This window comes from Athene cunicularia (assembly GCF_003259725.1).
Source record: "Athene cunicularia isolate RWA chromosome 2 unlocalized genomic scaffold, athCun1 chr2_part1, whole genome shotgun sequence".
NCBI lineage: Eukaryota > Metazoa > Chordata > Aves > Strigiformes > Strigidae > Athene > Athene cunicularia.
Window position 1 is genome coordinate 28,523,043 of NW_020799095.1, and position 18,897 is coordinate 28,541,939.

General features: G+C 36.7%; 1 protein-coding gene across 5 annotated transcripts in view; it reads right to left on the reverse strand.

Moving 5' to 3' along the window:
* CDK14 (cyclin dependent kinase 14) overlaps positions 1 to 18,897 on the reverse strand; it is a 320,641-nt gene that overhangs the window by 124,603 nt on the left and 177,141 nt on the right. For all 5 annotated transcript variants that reach the window (XM_026842539.1, XM_026842544.1, XM_026842542.1 and 2 more), the window contains 2 exons: positions 11,143 to 11,263; positions 386 to 479 (listed from right to left, as the gene is read on the reverse strand). In XM_026842539.1, the coding sequence (XP_026698340.1) occupies positions 386 to 479; positions 11,143 to 11,263 (215 nt within the window). The remainder of the gene's footprint in view (positions 1 to 385; positions 480 to 11,142; positions 11,264 to 18,897) is intronic.

Genomic DNA, 18,897 nt, shown 5'->3' on the forward strand with positions numbered 1-18,897 from the left:
TGTTGAACTTGAATATAAATATGATTTCTGATTTCCCATTACAATATTAGCATAATATCCATAAAGCACCAGTCATTTTTGTTTTGATCACTTGAAAAGTGAGGATGACAAACTGGAATTCCATTGCCTCACATTTGGAAAGTTTTTTTCCCCACAATGTATAAAAACCTTTCTATAGATTATTCGAGAAATATTGACAAAATTAGGATCTAAACTTACTACATGGTCTTCAAGAACATATCAAGTAAACGGTAGCTTTGGGCTAGCTTGTGGACTAGGTTTCTGTTCCTTGGCTCTATCAGTAATTTAATTCTTGATACAAAGAAATATGCAAACATTTATCAATCAATCCTTTGTGGTCTTACTTCAGCAAAACAGAACTCACCAGAAATATCCTTTCAAGTTGATCTTGAATGTCTTTCATTCCTGGAAAAGCAGCGACCCCTTGAATCATTTCTACAAAGATACAACCCACTCCCCTACAGAGATAAAAAAAAAAAAAAAAGAAAAAAAAAAAGTATGCAATGTTAGAAAGATTTCTTATAGATTAAATGGCTAGCAACAAAGCTTTTGTATCCATCACCAGTATTTATATAATATTTATTTATTTATTGAAATCAACACCAGGCTGAAGGACAAACGTGCTTTTACTAGAACCAATGTATATGTATGAATACTTCTCAGGTGTTTGAAGGCAAGTGTAGAGGTAGCAGGAACACGGATGGTAGCTGTTGAGACCAATTATGGCACAGCAGCTGCTTTCTGATTGTATCGGTGCTTCCCAAGCAGCATACTCATGCTCCTAAATAAATTCTGGGGATGTGGAAATAGTAGTGAGAGAGCACACCCTTGAGAGAAGTTGAATGGGGACAGGACTGTGGCATGGAGGCACACTGGAAAGGCTTGGCATGGGAGAAGAATCTGGAAAAAGGCGAGTAAAAAGGAAAAAGGCACATAGCTGCTCATAGCCATTGAACTAAGCTAATGCTCAAATGCAGATGAATTCTGAGATGGGCTTGCTTGAGCTTTCTTCTCCCCTCTCATAAAAGTAAGAAGCTCAAAGGCCATAGCTCTGGTGGGCCGCTGGCCCCATCCCCTAGAAGCTCTGGCTGAGAGGTGCTGCAATGGGCTGAGCAGTCATGGGGTCCCTCTTCTCCCCACCACAGCCACAACATTACAGCTCTTGTCCCTGGTCTCTCACAAAGGTACTTCCCATGAGTCCCCTTCACCCCACTCAGTTAAGCCACGGCAGAACTACTGGGAAATCAGAGGGGGGAAAAAATATCTGAGACATACTAACTACAGCATACAGAATGGATTCTCAAAAGTTGAGGAAAGTTTCTGTGATTCTTTAACTCAAAATTTCAGATAATCTTCCTGTGTCTAAAAGCAAAACAAATTACAAACTTGCATTTGCACCTCTTCTGGATGAAGAGGGCTCAAGAGTTACTTGTTCCCTCAGCAAGAACAATTTTATGAGAAAACATTTCCCTTGGCTACCAATAGGATGCAGATCTTGATTATATGTTTTAACTTGTTCAATTACATTTTTCTATATATATTTTTCTACAACTTCTATGTGCAAACACCTACGTCTGCTGTATAACCATGTCTGTTAAGTAACCACACAAAAACCCCTTCACCCAAAACAAATGCTAATTCAATAACTGAAAATATGTATCAAAATGAACAAAAAATTTGCAAAACTAACTACAGTACCACCTCTTCTTGAAATTCTGAGTTGTGTTTCCGTGTCAGAAAATCCCAGCAATAACCTCTAATTTAACTTTGTTTTTAGAAGTAAATTACTTGGAACATAGTAATTACATACCTTTTCAGTGCTTATACATCGTGATGATGCATTCAGAAAGTAGCATTTAATTTTAGGGCTATGTGTGCATATATTGGTGAGGAAGTGGTTCTAGAATAAAAGATCTTAATGAAAATAGATTACATATTTTCATTAAGACTGGGGCTGAGTATTTATAGATGCCACTTAAATAAGATTATTGGCAGACAACCTATGCTATCTCATCTCTGACGTCTTTGACCACTACTGAATAATGAAATAATTTTATGTTCTAGGACAATAAGAGTTGATAGCCAAATTTCTTGAAGAAGAAAATTAAACATACATCACAATTTCCTATTTCTATGCCCCAAAGCATAGATATATTAAGCAAAGTTTCTCCTTAGGCATTGAAAAGTGGAGTAAAACTTTGAAAAGCATAGTTGCGGTCAAATTTTAGAATAATTCATGTGTTTACAAAAGAGAGGTTAAAATTTATGTTCCATATGCTTCTGCTGGTTACCAAATGAACTGAATTGATTAAACTGCCATTCATAATTTAGTCTAGTTAGTGCTTCATTAGGCACAGATAGGCACAATATATCTTAGTCAAATACTTATAAACATTATCAGGATCACAGGCAAGGAAAATTTCAAGATTTCAGTCAGAAGCCATTTATTCAAGACGAGAAATAAAACAATTGAATTTAGACTAAAGAAAAGAGGATTAGAGTTCTATCCTTGCAATCAGAAAACAGGCATTTGATTAAACCAGGGCATCATTTGAGGGCATATACTGCTATCTGCAGAGAAACTTCAGCTAGTTGTTTGAACAGAAATGCAATAAAGGCAACACGAAGATTTTGCCAAATTTTATATTGTTTCATATAATCTATTTACAACATTTTTCCCTTTTAGCAGGTCTGACGCAAGGATGAGCCAAAAATCAAGTAAAAACTGCAAACACCACTACTGAAGAGAAAATTCCTACTTGAAAAGAAGAATTCTATTACATGTCTTGGACTTTTGTGTAGCCTACTACCACACTTAGTAACAAGCTGAAAAGAGAGTGGAAGAGTACTGGAGTTAAATACCTAATACAAAAATCAAAAGGTTATTAAAATCACTGAGGAGAAAAACATAAACAACCTTCAAGGTTTGAGCTGGAGTACTGCTGTTCATTTGGACCACCTGAAAATTAAGCTTATGCTTGGTTTTAAAGGTTATGGTGCTCAACACATTGAAGAGTAAGTCTACAGAAAAAGATTAAATGAATACTAAAAAAAAAAAAAAAAAAAAAAAAAAAGTAATAAAAAGAACTGATGACACTGAACTGATAGGAAATACCCAGAAAGCCGTAAGAGCACATAAAGGCTTCAAGATGGCTGGATGGTATTTTTGACATTTTAGTGCTATCAGTGAATTTTAGGCTTATGGCAAGTAGAAACTGAGTATATAATAGGATCCCTGAATCACAAACCATTAAGTGCACACACACTGAATATGAAAATAAATAAAGCCTCTACAAGGTCTTGAAATTTAGTCTTTTTTGTGGACTTCACAAACTATTAAACAGGTTAGAGATATTTTTGAGCAAAGCAAAAATTATATTTATGTCAGAACAACTTGTTTGTAAGAAAAAATTAAGAGAATTATGTCATTCTTGGAAACAAGAAAACACAAGGGACAGGGATAACGTGACGATTCTGTATATAAAATTATGCTAAATGAAGGACAGGGAAGAACTGATTAGGATTTTAATGATTCCCAGAACTGTAGGTAGATCCAAGATAGTATAACTAGAAATAGCAGAATGCCTTTAGGAAATAAAAATTTTAACATTTGTCTATACCCCAGCCTCCCACTGGACTTGAAGCTCCACTGCTATAGTCATGTAAAACTAGACAAGCTGAAACACTTAAGAATATTCTTCAGGGACCAGACTTGCATTAACAGTAGGGTGGATGAGATGATCTCACAGATCTCTCCCATCTCTAGTTACTATGATGCAAAGATTACTTCTTGAAATATGAAATACAACAAATTACCTTGGCTTTAATGTGCATGCATCTCCAAGGGTATGTTATATATGTGTAATTCATGCACACTCAGCATACAATGACGTTTTCAGGCAGTACTTGAAAAATAATTAGTGACAAAAGAACATAAGCCTAACACATTTCAGATTTTTCTAGTCTCTTTCTAGGACTTTACAGGAATAAGCCAAATGCTGCGACTTTGGTTAGAGATCTTTCCAATAGAAGGGTGTAGGATAACCTTGCAAAGGAAAAGTGACAGCCATTTAATGTTGAAATGGGTGGCTTACCCTCTGTTGACAAAAAGCGTGACTAAACCTATTGATGTATTGATGAGACCATATGTAGCATACCATCTAATACTGCTCTTCTATTGTCCCACATAATTTCCTGGGACTCTGGATGTCACCATACAGCCTTACATGGAGTAAGAGTTAATAGCAGAGCTAAACGAGTTACTCTTGCATTTGAATTGACATAGAAAATGAGCTTGTAAAAATGAAGTTGGATGCCTCGGGAAACTGCAATTTATTTTTTTTTCCTGCACAGCTTTTATAATTCAAGAGGGTATTCCCTTAAAATTAACTTGCTTATTGGTGGGTTGTTTTTATATTTTTCGTTTAAGAATTCACATTCTTGTGTCTATGGAACAAAGATCCATACTGCAACAAGAAGAATCTCCAGCCTATCTATATATGAATACTGTAAAAAAAAAACAAAACAAAAAACCAAAAAAACAAAACAAACCAATATATAAAAGATTTGGTGAGGCATAATCTATAAAAGATTATTAGGATTGTTTCCTTCAGTTAATATTGTGATTTTTCTTGATGGAGCCATAACAGAGACTTACAGACACACTCTGAAATGAGGAATTGTTTCCAAACCAAGTTTTAGTTTATATTTAAATAAAGATCATAGAAACCTATCTGCTTACTATATATGTTTTAAACTGTTGAACTTTCTGCCCTGAACAGATCTGCTTTCTAGCAGGCTCAAGTGCAGGTGATAACATTCAGCATGTTCTTCACAGTGAAGACCTATGCTGGGTCTTCACATAAGGTTTCTATCTGGTTATGAAGCATGTTTTCAGTGTGCAGGACTTGTCCTCAGAGGGGGAAGGCATTTTACGAAAACCAAGTAATTGCTTCCAGTAATCCTCCTGGTGAGATTTCTGAAACTCAGAGGAAATGTAGAGTTTTCATTCAAGCTTCCCAAACTACATGCAGTTTGTACTGTTAAATATATCAGAATTAAAACAAAACCCAAAAAACAACCCAAAACACATGCATAACCCTCAAAACCCAACTATTTGGTTTTTTTATACATTTGTCACCAAGAGGTAACACTGGATCCTCCCATAAAATCCATTAGTAATATACGACATGTTGGAAGGGCACAGAGATTTTTATCTTGTCTGATTTTTAAGAAAAAAAGTCACACTTCTATATGATCCTGTTTATGAACAGAATTATGAAAACAAATTTAGGGGGAATGGAATGAAAAGCAAGGGAATTTTGTCTCCTTATTTGACCATAGTCTGATTTAATTCTACAGTGGCACACTGCCAAAATACTCACAGATGCTGAACTCGTTTAGAATTTGTCTTTCATGACCACTCTGATATGTGAAAAGTAATGTATGATGGGAGATACAGTCTGATCAAAGAACAGGGACAATAAAACAAACAGATTACAATTCTCACACAAGAAGTAATGAGTGAGGTAAAATGTCCCTTCCATGATGACAAAGAACAACATTAAAATTTCTGCAGAAAGCAGATGCAATGAATGAAAAAGAATTTACTTGAAAGTATGATAGTTCAAAGTATTTCTTTACAGTCAGTCTTGAAGCAATTCTAATAGAGTTCTCAAGTTCTTGCCTGTGTTGCTGAACTACCTAGACATAAAAGCTTCAGAAATGTATTTTGGAATCCAACCCTCTGTAGCAATGCTCAGTTTCTATATTAATAAATACTGTATTCATGAAGGATTAAAATGTACATGATCTCTTTATGTAAGAATTTTTCTATTAGGTTCACTCATTCTGTAAAAGCAGAATGCCAAACCAGTTCAAGAAAATAATCTTCAAACTTGAGCAACATTTTGCCATGAGATATTTTCCTGTTGAACAAGTTCTTCACAGTTTTCTTTTCTGGATCCAGATACCTTCGTAAGGTACTTTCCTGACACACAAGAAACATATTTCTAGCAGTGGAAAGGTGATAGTAAATCTGATGTTCCAAATGGATAAAAGTAGGTTTTAGACAGGAACTGAAATGCCCTTCCAGTAACTACAGATCAAGATGTTTTCCTCACACATCATGTTTCTATGAATTTAACCCTATGAGAATTTTCCAGACAAAAGCTAATGTAGCTTATAAAACATTTGAAGAACTCACTGACGATGAGAGAAGTTTAATTAACAATACCTTGACAGTTATTGCAATATCCTCAACTTAATATCCTAATCCTACAGATTAGCATTTCTTTGGAGTGGAAGTCATAATCATAAAGAACATCAAGGGCAAAAGAACTAATTTACCCTACGCTGTTTTCTCTTTCAGGCCTCAAGCAGTATTTCTTCAGGGTGTACCAGGACTCCTGCTCTTGGATTTCTCTCACTGCAAACTGTTTACAGCTGATACAGGATAAAGATGCCTTTGTAATGTCCCCTGTGTAAAAACATAATTTTGTGCACCTGTGTCTAAGACAAGATCTATTTTTATTTAATAAATATCTTAATTACTGTCATAGGTCTTCATTGGTCAAATATTCATGAAAGCATGCATGGAATTACAGCGAGCACTCAAATCTGCACTCAGAGCAAGCTATGAGTAGAAACTGGCGTGTTCCTGAATAATACCATTTTTTTTTCCTAATAATAGGATAGAAAAATTCCATATGAAGAGCCTTCCCTAAATTAAGATCAGATTTGAAATCATGTATATCAATCCAGATGTTACAATGTTACATAACAGTGATTTAATAAGCAATTTCATAACATCTGACTGGCCTAGCTTTAAGTGATTTCTTCCGCAGCACTAAATGTAGATTATGTTAGTTAATAAAAGTGAATTTAAAATATATCACAACCCATAACAGCTTAGGTTACCTGAACTGTGACTAGCAGTGTATTTTTTAAAAGCAAAATAACAGGATATGCAAAAAATTGCCAGCTGTTAGCAAACACAGTTTAAAGCCAGCTGCACTTCAAAATAAAACATCCCTAGTGACTTCCTGATGTAAGCAACCCAGATGTAGCAGTACATGCATTACCAGAATCAAAAAGGATTTAATAACCTGTTTAAATTGCTTCATTTACTAATACTATATTCTTCCTGTAAGGAACAAATAGAATAGGTTCATTTGGGGATTTTTTCCCTATGTTTCTGTATTACTTATATATGGGTTTTAGTGATACATAAACCCTTTATGCACTGAAGCTTATTTTCCTTGCATTGACTTTCAAAGGACTGTAAAATTCAAGGATTAGGACAAGTTACACCAGAGGCAATGCAAAACCATTTTCCCAGTTACGAGTAAGTCCTCATCAAGAGGAAAAAAAACCCAACTGTATCAAAGGTTATCACAACTCTTTGATGCAGTCGTGGGTATTATAATACATTCACACAATGCCACTATAACAAATGCTGTCAAGCAGTAAATCACAAAGCCCACCGCACTGATTTTTTGACACCACTAATGCATGTACATCTTCATTAATATTATTTTATTGCCAGTAGCAATTTAAAAAAGAATGCAGGAGAATGTAACATTCCATGTGGATCATTAGCTTTTAGTTACTAGTCTAATGCCCTACACCGGCAAATGAAGTGTAAAAATAGCCTGCAGCCCCCGCCACCTGCTTCCCAGCCACTGTCCAGTGGTTAATATTTGGACTCTTTTTTTTTTTCACGCAGCTGGTCTTCTACTCAGTAGGAGCCTCACTTACTGTTTCTTGGGAACCACCATGAAATGTCATTTATCATGGCTATATAGCAAAGGCCCTGTGTCTTTTTTTTTTTTTAATGGAGGAAACAGCTGTGCTTTCTACCGCAACATTATTTAAATATTTAGTGAAGTGGCTGCCTAGTTTTGTCATCATGTAGATCATCAATAAGGACACATGAGAGCACACACTATCTGCCATAAGGACATAATGCCAGTAATTACATAAAAATGCTAATGCTACAAACACACTTTTGATAACAAATTACCAAATTACTTTGGAATCTGATGGTAGGTGAGTTTCTCCACATCTCCCTTCCTCCCAATCTGGGAAGTCACTAAATGGTTTTAATGTAATTATGGCCCAGCAATGTACAACCCTTGTATAAATAAAGTGCCTTGTATAAATAAAGTGCCAAGCTTGCCTGTGCTCCAGCAGAGCTCACTGTTAGATGTGCCAAATAAACGTAAGTGACCTTAAAATGCAACTACACCTCATAATCAAACTGGAAGTGTTGTCTCAGACAACCCAGCAAAGCAGAGAAGTAAATACTGAAAGCACTTTTGTCACATACAATATACATTTGCTCTAATCTGAATTCTGATGTGGCAGTAGCTGAGCCTCTATATAAATTCCTGCCATGTGAAAGAAACTATTACTAGGGCTTTTTTCTAAGCTTTTCATAGTTCTCCAGTTTGTACAGGGCAGCAAAAATTTGTAAGTGCTATAAATCTAGTGTAAGAGTAGGTTTTTTTCTATAAATCTAGTGTAAGATTTTGTTTTTCATTTGAAACAAAACTCACCACCTCTATCCTTGAACAAGGGGATCTTTTTTAGACCTATAAAAAATTCTCTGTATAAGAGGACATCATTTACTGTTTTCACTGAAGATGTAATTATTGTCTTCTGTCTCAATACTCTTGCATCATTATGAAAGTCCTGACAAAAGCATGACCTGGATTGCTTAAGTGGCATTTTGAGTCCTTCCTTATCTTCCCTGCTGTTCATGTAATTTGAACATAAACATATGATTACGAAGGGAACGCTCAGTCTGCAGTTATAATAGATCTAAAACACTTCCATTAGTTGCATGGCTTAATTTGATCTCTACCACAGTGACACCACATAGTTTGACTACACTTTTTAACAGCTCTTTTACTAAAATAATTATTGGGAGGAATGTTAAAATACCTGGAGTTATTAAACCTTTGGGTGAATCATTTTTCTTTGTGGAAAAAGTTTCAATGAGAATCAAAAGTGTTTTAAAATCCTTTGTTCAATTTAAAAAAAACAAACCAACAAAAAATCCCTTAATTTCAAAGTGCAATATTTTTTAAAATGGTAGATGTTTAAAAAAAAAAAAAATAAAATCCAATGTCTCTTCTGACTAAAAAAGCATTTTAGAGGATTTCTTGCGAAGTTTACTCTATTAAAGCATTAAAAAATTTTCTGTAGTGGTTTCCATATATTCTCTCATTCTTTTTGTATCTTCCAAATTGAGACATCTATGTACACATGTACACAGAGATGTGGGACTGTCAGGAATTGAACACATATAGACTGAACTATAAGATGAGCACAAAAAACATTTATGTGCCCCAGCTATTTCCACCCTCTGATGCGGTTGTCCTGCCTCACCCCAAGCAAGTCGAGCTTCTTGCTGAGTGTCAGAGGTCTACCTGGGAAAAGATGTGACTGCAAAACGTCAGGAGCAGATGGGACATAGAGATTGCCTAGGGTTTGTGAAGACACCAGGTTGAACCCAATCTTTGGGAAAACAAGACATTTTTAGGATAGATAAGAAGCTGAGATGCAGGGCAATATTATTTTAGATCTGTGAGCTAGGGAATGGTTTGAAGAAAAGCAGACAGCTGATACAGAAGATGCTGCCTTTGTCTCCCTGGTGCAGTTGCAGTATCACAACGTTCACATTTTGAGACGTTTGTTCATACACCCTTTTCCTGGCTCTTGGTTCAGTTACCGTTACAGGTCAAGGCACTACAGCAGCCAGAGGCCCAGTTATATTAAACACTCTCTTCAGTATTAGATATTCTAGTATTTATACTCTGCAACCCCTTCAAATGAAACAATCCTACAGCTTCCAACTCCTGGCCCCAGGAGTCAGGACTTAACAGCACCACGGGGAAAAGCTAGATGAGATTTTCAGGAAAACATGGCTTTTCATCCCGCATTCTCTGATCTGTGGACTAAACACAACCTAGTGGACTAAACACAACCTAGTCATGCCTATTTCCCTTCCTCAGCAAAAAGATATTCCTGCTAGGTCATCAGTTTCAGTACTATGCTGCAAGATTACCTTGACAAAAATTATTCACCCACCATATGAAAACATAATGTCCTTTTAAACTTATTGTACAGTTATGTATAGATTTTAACATAATCATAATTCTAAATTTAGGTTGCCTGAATTAAAGATATTTCAGCAAACTAAAAAAAAAAAAATTCGTTATATTTTTCCGAAACTTGCTCAGTATATCTTTTTCCTCAAATAAAATGAGTTGTATAGATTTAAAAGTCAAATACACATTCAAAAAAAATTAACGTCTTCCAGAGGATGAGACTTTCTCTGTAAGGAAAAATATCTTTTTTCCACGTTTCTGTTTCTTGAATCAACGTACATTGCTGCTACTAACACAGTTGAAGCTCTTACTAATGACAAAATTTGTACAGATTAGAGATCCTGTGACCTCAAAACCTACACCTTGAAGACAAACCTACAAAATGAAGAACCTCCACCTTGGTTTCTAACAGTTAGAAAACCAAACACCTTTTTTCAACACAGGACCAAGTGATGTTATCAAAAAGGAGCAAGGTGCTATACATTGTACATATCAAACTGCATTTTCAAACCTGCAGGTCTAAATAAAATCCATAGGCTTGAAAGAAAAATTTTCAGTGACATGTCACACGCTGATTCACTGCTAACAAGCACAGTAGATAAAGAACTGAGGCCGTATCCTTACATCCAGAGAATCCTGGTTTTGTCCTTGCTACAACTGGACACAGTGAAAATCTATCTTCTGCCAAACAAGTATCACATCAAAGTACAACATTAGTACTAAAAAAGTCAAGCAACAGTTCAGTCTCTTGCAAAGCGCCAATGGCTCTCCCAGTGGTGTGTCAACAGCAGGAACCAGCTGCCAACTGGTGAGGTGGCAGGAGAGGATTTTTTTAGGGAGATACTGAGTGAACCACAGAGATTACTACACACAAGTTTTTTAACCTGTACCACTAATCTCACTACATATTTGTTTTATGTGTCAAAAAAAAAAAAAAAAAAAAAAAAAAAAAATTATCAGAGCTAAAGCACCTACATAGTGTCTTGTGTAATGTTTCTATACTTACCACATGTCAAGGCAGGTGGAATATTCTGTTGATCCCAGAAGGACATCTGGAGGCCTGTACCATAGGGTTACCACTTCATTGGAATATGTGTGGCTGGGAACTGACTTAGCTCTTGCAAGACCTGTGGGGTAAACACAAATAAATTAATTCAAACAAAACAAAGAAGCAGTCTGCTCTATAGTTACAATCCTAAAAGGACGTATGAGCACACATCACATTACATGACAGCATGTTGAAAGCATTTTTTTCTTCTAGTACTGGAATAAATTACTTAATGAAAGAACATGGTAGAATCTATCATTTAGTACCTGGCCAAACAGAGCTGTGAACATTATGAAGGAATGATAAAATACGGTTTTCACAGTGACAACCACAGACTCAGAAGAGATGCAAAGATACATTGTGGTATACCTAAATGAAAGACAAATAAACAAAAATTTTCATTTCCATTAACTGCTCATCCTCAGGCATAGATAGTCTTTCATTTCAATGTTATTTAGAAAATGGAAATGAAAAGGAAACTCCCCGACAAATAGTGCCACAGATGAGCTTTGGTTTTTTAGGGAAACATAAGGAAACTTCTCACAGTTTACACTGCAAACCCGAGCCTACCTATTCAAGTTGATATCTGAAAGCAGTAGACACAGTTACACACTACCATTCAAATAAATATTAATATTGCAGTAATACATCAGAAAACAGTATGTGCAAAATTCTTCTCTCTCAACAAATGTATATAGGTTATGCACCAATCTCAGAAGCAGAAATAATTTCAAGGAAACCTGTGGCCTACTAAAGATATACTATTTAAAATAATTGTCTTTTAAGCTTGTCAGTCATTTAAAATAATTCACATTACTACACAATCATAATCTATCTCATGTAAAACCAGAAAGAATTTAGGAGAGACCTTCATATTCTAAAAAGAGTAGTAGAGAACATACTTTTCTAACAGTTTTCCTATAGAAGCCCTCTCTTCTCCAGGAAATGGAAAAGTATTTTCAGGGCTATGGTGACTGTTTCCATCACGGGCCTGAAAACACCTTTTTCAAATAATCTGCTGCTAGTTACTGCCTTGAGAACATTTGCTCCCTCAGTGGGAAGACAGGCCATGCACAAGTAATGGAAATCGGGAGCATGCACTACTGGGGTTTTTTGTGTCTTCCCTTTCACAAAACAAATGAAATGACTAAAACAGAAGGTCATGTCTTAGACATTACAGAAACCAAAAAGCAAAGTCATACACTCAGAAAGCAATATGCATACATAAGAATTCACATGAGTGCAGATGAGAGTCCTCTGCACCTTTAGCCTTAATATACTGGAGAAGTTATTTATCCCAATGAATATATCTCCATAGTAATGATGGCAAAACTTGCCAGTAGATTGCATTATCAGCTGATTATAGCAATTAAACCAGTGTAAGGGAATGATTTAACTTGTATACCAGAATTTCTTCTAAAAAAACCCCCAACATTTCAAATATGAATAACTTTTTTTTTTTTTTTTTTTTTTTTTTTTTTTTTTTTTTTTTTCTCTTCTACATTTGTGCACCTGGCCACCAGCTTGGCAAAAAACATGGCTCACACAGACAACTCAGGGATTGCCAGGTACAGCCCCAAAGAGGCCAGAGGAGAGGTCACATCACACGCTCTGCAGTGCCTCCACCTCCAGATTAATATTAATAACGAGATCAGAAACCACCAAATGCTCTAACTGGTAAACAGTTCTTATCCCTACCCCAGAGAAACATTAACAAGTCTGAGTTTCTGATCACCTATATCCCACATGACTAAACTGAAACAGTAGACCCTGAATTTGTGGATATGAACCTACTATTATTAAACTAAATAAAAATCATGAAAGGATTGAGAAGCCTGGATGCTTTTTTTGCCTGTCTGAGCATCCCTTTGTCTTGCCTGTGGAAGATTGAATTTGGTTGAAAACTATTTCCTCTCTAATCCTCTAGCTAGCTTTGATAGGACAAAAAGCATAGGCAAGCAGGTAAAAGGCATTTTTTAAGAAGCCAGCAACATCATGTGATTTGGGGAAATCTGTCAAAAAACTGTAGAGTTTGTGAGGTGAAAAATGAACTCAGGTCTCCATGACACAGACTTTGATTCACACACTCAGGAAATCTCCCATTCAGGGAGGAATGAGTACCCAACTTGCCATACCAGAAATCATACTGCAAACAATACAATATCCATGCTTGCCTGCCAGTTTCTGCCACTTTACTGGCCAAGATGGAGCTCTGAAAATGCCACAGTCAGCCCAAGCACAACATTCTTCCTCTTGTGCAACCATTCAGCGCGGAACCAGTCCTCCCATCCTGCTGGGACTGCTGCCCATCCTGTTTCCTCAGCTCACTGCTTCTAGATCTCTGCCATCTCTAATCTGTTCCAGGTTAACTAAAATATACCTGATTTTTAAAGGATAGTCCTTTTGGGATAATCCCAGCCTGCTGGACAACTAAGCGTTTTTTTCTTTAATCTGCTCTTCGCTCCTAAAACACCATAAAAGCCTCACCTGAGGTTAGCTGCTACATCTGGTTTCACAGTTATAAAAGGATCATTACTGGAATGGAGAAAGTTACAAACAAAACCTTAATTTGTAAGAGCAAGCTGAGGCCATACATTGGCATCAGACAGCATCACTGGGTTTAAGAGGTTTACGGGCATAGGCCATATGTTTTAAATTGTGGCCAACTGGTTTCCTAGTTGGGCAGCAACACTACTTTGGAAACTAAATGGCCAAATGGAAAGCAGGAGTGTACAACCGAGGGAAATACTCACAAAAGCTAAAATTTGGCAGAGAAGAATTTGGTACAGTTCCAGTTCGGTCAATCAGTCTCCCTGTGGACAACTGAAAGGACCTGAATTAGGCTAATGTCTTGGAGGAGCTGCTTTCTCCCAGGGAGGAAGCAAAATTTGCTTTTTCTGAATAACACTCTGCATAAAGAAGGCATTTGCAATTATGAATACTTTCACTTGAAGACTCAAATTAATGCAAATGTCTCTCACCACACTTAAGGCAGGAAAAAAATTACCTCATCTTTCAGATATATTTACAGTTTAAAAAGAATAGTATCAAAATATATATATGAGAAACACTAACAAGATACTGCATTTCTTTGTTTTGATGATCCAGATCAGACAACAGTTCCTACGTTTTGGGTTTTTTTTTAGATATCTGTCTGCAAGAAAATTTCCTACATATTTTAGACCCTTTTGCACATCCAAATATGCTTACTCATGCAAAATTTATTTAACCACATCCTCCAACTGAAAGAAAACTGAAGGGTAGGATTAATTAGCACAGCATGTTCGATCACTTTCTTTAAGGGTTCCCTGTCTGTTTCCATGGTTACACTACAGGAAGAGCGACAATCTCGTTTCAAAAAGACAGAGCTTATGGGGGATGATCAAAACTTCAAACCTTAATGGCTAGCGTGCATAAAAGCCAAAAGGTAAATGAAGAGATCACCAGGTGAGCTCCCAATATTTACATATTGCTGCTTGAGCACTTTTTTGCCTGGGAAGGTGGAGGGAAGACTCCTGACAAGCAGTGAACTCCCCTCCAGTTCCTCTGTCTTCCGAAAGATAAAAGGTCAACACGTGTCCCGCTGTTGCAACCTTATTTTGAGAGAAGGAAGCCAAGCATAAGGCCCAGCTATTAGAAGTCAGGTCACGTCAGACTCACTGGGGAACTTGTGTGTAATTATGGGAAGAAAAGACACTGCTTAATGTTCTCCAGGCACTTACTTCTATGGCCATTATTTATCCAAACTGAAAGAAAAAACTGTTCTGATGCATTATGCACTGCAAGGCTTGCACCACAGAATCTACCTGTACTGCGATACAAACCACAACTTTCTTTTAACTCATTCATTAAACAACAGCTCAGGACACCCTGTAATGCCCTGTATTTAAAATACAGAGGGAGGGATTGATCTATGCCTAATGTATGTCTAAGTTTGTAACACACAGAATCTCCTGCTGCCTCCTACCCTGAATTTAAAACAAAAACCAGAAAAGTAAGATACTTCATTCCTTGGTAAATACAATTTTCTCTGCTTTGTCTGGATTTACCTCTTATCTCAGACTAGAGGTTATATCTGATTTTACCCAGCATTGGTTATTGATAAAACACATTGCACTGATTTATCACTGTAATTTTAAAATTGTATTTGGCTTTTAGAAGAGGCTGTAGCTATATCCAGACTCAAGACCTAATCAATACACACACCTTTGGCTACACGAGCACAAATATTAATATTTTATATCTCTTTAGCTGCAGGACAGCTTTCCAGTTAAGTTCATACGACAATCGGGAAGCCTTTGTTCACAGCAAATATCATTTTGCAAATGAGGAAACCTGTCACATCTGCAAAAACAAGGGCTTGCCAACCATGTGCATGGTTTCCCTTTCCAGTATACCTTAAATGTGTTGAGCTGTTTACTATTTTGATTTAGATATATCAAAAAGGGCTTCAGCAAGGCATACTGCAAAACAAAGGGGGTTTTGTTGCTGGTTTTCTTTGTTTCAGATTCTTTCCGTACTTCCTTTTTTAGCCTCCTGTTTTGTTTATTTTAACAATTACCCAGAGTGTGAGATAAACGGCTTATAAAATTCTAAGTATGATTCTGTAGCAATATTAAAATATTGCTAATGTATTCTATTGTAGATCATGAACTGTCAACTTCACTTAACCTACTTGCTCAGCTACTTGTTTTCCAACAGAAATAAACAGTGAATACCCAAATGACAACAAAACAGAAGTAAAATGGGTGGAAACACTGACATTGCTTTAATGAAGCAGTCATCTCTAACCCAGAAGTGAGTTCTCAGCAACCAAAAGTGGCCTGCAGCCTTTAGGTCCCTCTGCTGTTTACCTGAATGTATCTGTCTCTAAGATGCAGCTTTACCAGAGCATCTGAGTTTAATTCCTTTCAAATAAGATAAATTACCTACAATACCCTATGTCCAAGTCCTAATATGGACTGGATTACGATAATGCTGTTCATTTATAAAAGTTACGCACTACCAGGGAGAGCCTAAGTAGGTTCCCAAATTAGTATTCCCAAAATGCACTTGAGCAATGACTGATCTTACAACCTAGAGTACAGGAGTCAGTCTTCCAAGAGACAGAGAGCAGTAAGGCAAAAGGCATGCGTGACTCTCAGCCTGTCTGTTTTTTCCAGCTGTATCAGTTGTTCTAATAAAAGACTAGTTTTCCCTGCAAGTTTTATCTCATGTATGGCTTCAGACAATCACTTACAGTAATGCAGATTATAATTATTCTGCTCTGTGAATGGGATTCGACTGTCAATTCAACAAACACAAGTTACAGAAAGAGGAGATGCAGAAATACTTTTTCTCCTACCAAAAAGAGAAACTCTAGACCTTGTGAAAAGTGGTTTTCTTTTTTCAACAACTCCAGCATCATCTCTTTTGTCATCACCTCTTTGCCTCCTGAGCCACCCAAAGGTTCATAGGTAGTGGAAAAGTGGGATACAAGAAAAACTCAGCTGTTGATTGATTGTATGTTAAAAGATCCCTTTGATTACTTTGACTGAAAGCCATCCTAGCTATAAAGCTGCTTTAAAATCCTTATAAAAAAAAATTCTGACACATTTTGAAAAAGCCCACTGATGCTGAACATGTACTATGACTGCCAAATTCATTCATTGTCTATTAGCAGAAAGAAACACACTAAAAATTCAGTTCCCATCAAAAAGTGTTATAGAAGTCCAAAATAAATATACATTCCATTTTCAACACCAGGAAAATATATCTGTTCCCATGGTCTTCTGGGCCAGGATGAATATGTTCAAACTGCCTCTGCTAGTCTAGAAACAGAAAAATAACAGTGTGGGCAGGAAAAAAAAAAACAACCCACAACAGTCTGCACCAACACATTCACACAGATGCAAAAGCTAACAGAACTCAAGGACAGAAAGCAACTTCACATCAAAGATAACTTCTGCATTACTGAAGAGGCCTGGATTCATTATGGATATGGCATACGTGCTCACAATACCTTAACAGTTGACTGATTTAAATCTTGCTTTCCAGATGCTGGATTTTTATTTAATGATCCTCAGTTCATTGTCTCACAAAAAAATCTATACGAAGAAGATGATGCCCTCTACTCCTTAACAACATCCCAGCATGAGCACACCACTTCGCTAATATGGCTGTAAGTGAAAATGTCAGAATTACTCATTCCACAGTGAAGTTATTAGGCTTGAAGCAAAGAGTTAACAATGGCTGAACAGATGGTTTTAAATTGGGAAGATCTGCAGAGTTCAGGGAGGAAGTTCCAGAAAGGACAAACAGGCAGAAAATCATTCTTCACTGAAAATAAGAGGCAATGTGTCTCAGGATATTTTAATATTCCCTGAGAAAAAAGAGAAAACTGGGAAGCAGCTATGAATGAATGAGGCCAATACTGGACAATGGTTTGAGTTTACAAAGAGAATAATAGTAATAAAAAAAATTATATGTGCACTTTTAAGAAATATGAACAATGAACTTGCTGAAGACAAGGAACAGACCACTTTCCTACAAGTAAAAATGAACCAGCCCTTATCAGCTGGTACCTTGATAACTTATCACTATAAAAATGTAGTAGGTACCTGACATATTGCATGAGACAGCCAAAATACAACTACAGGTAAAGAAATAAACACGCTTGCTCTGTTCTGTTCAAGACATCTTTTTTAGAAAATCATCATGTAGACAAACTGCCTTCCCCTTCATTTGGGTGCTAAAAGGACTGACACATACCAGATTCAAGCCCATGGTATACAGGGCACCAGTACCATATAAATCCTTCTAGTTGAATGTTGTATTAAATCTGACAACTGAAGAACTGTTAAATAAGCACAATTTGGTGCTACTGCAGTGATTCACAATCACCCAAACAGAAACACAAAAGCTAAATTTCACCAAGAGTTTTATATTCAACTATCTAATCCCAGTTGTTTGCGCTCAGGTTAGTTTTGTTTCTTAACTGACCACACAACACTGGCAGTGACAAGCAAACACATACCACTCTCTCCATCTATTAATGGGGTCCAGAACTCAGTGCAGCTAATCTGTGGAGCACTGGAACACTGACAAAAGGCAACGATAGTTGCATGAGCACTGAGATGTTATTCTATGGAGTGATTTATTTCAGTGGGATACTACAATTTTTCTGCTCCGTCATTTCCCACCCAGAGGTAGAATATCTGGAGAACTTTAATGAAGAGAATACCTCAAGTCATGGTCAACTACCAAAAGCCTGATCAAGTACCCGCAAATTTATTTACAAACAGATCAGATTCCAGGAACTGGTCTAGGATCGTTAATTTAACAAGAAAAGAGCTACATGGAGAAGCAAGTATTTGAACAACATTAACATCTACAAACAGACAGTACTTTTGAAAAGCAGATCTAACAACTATTTTATTTATAAATCAAACACCACTGCCACTTGACATTACCCTGCAGGAGTGGAATTTGTGACTTTGAAAAACTGTCACCACATGGGTGTTGAAAGAAAGCATCGATTCTTACAGTACAAGGTCCCACTTACATATAAACGGCACGATTCTGCAACTACCAGCCACTGACTCCTGGCCCCTGTACTGCACAGACAATGCAATTAAGTTTGATATGCCTTATTTTCCAGCTACAGTGTCACCTGAGCATACACTTCAATGCTGCAGGATGCAGCAGCATTAGTTCCATTACCCAGCCTCATCT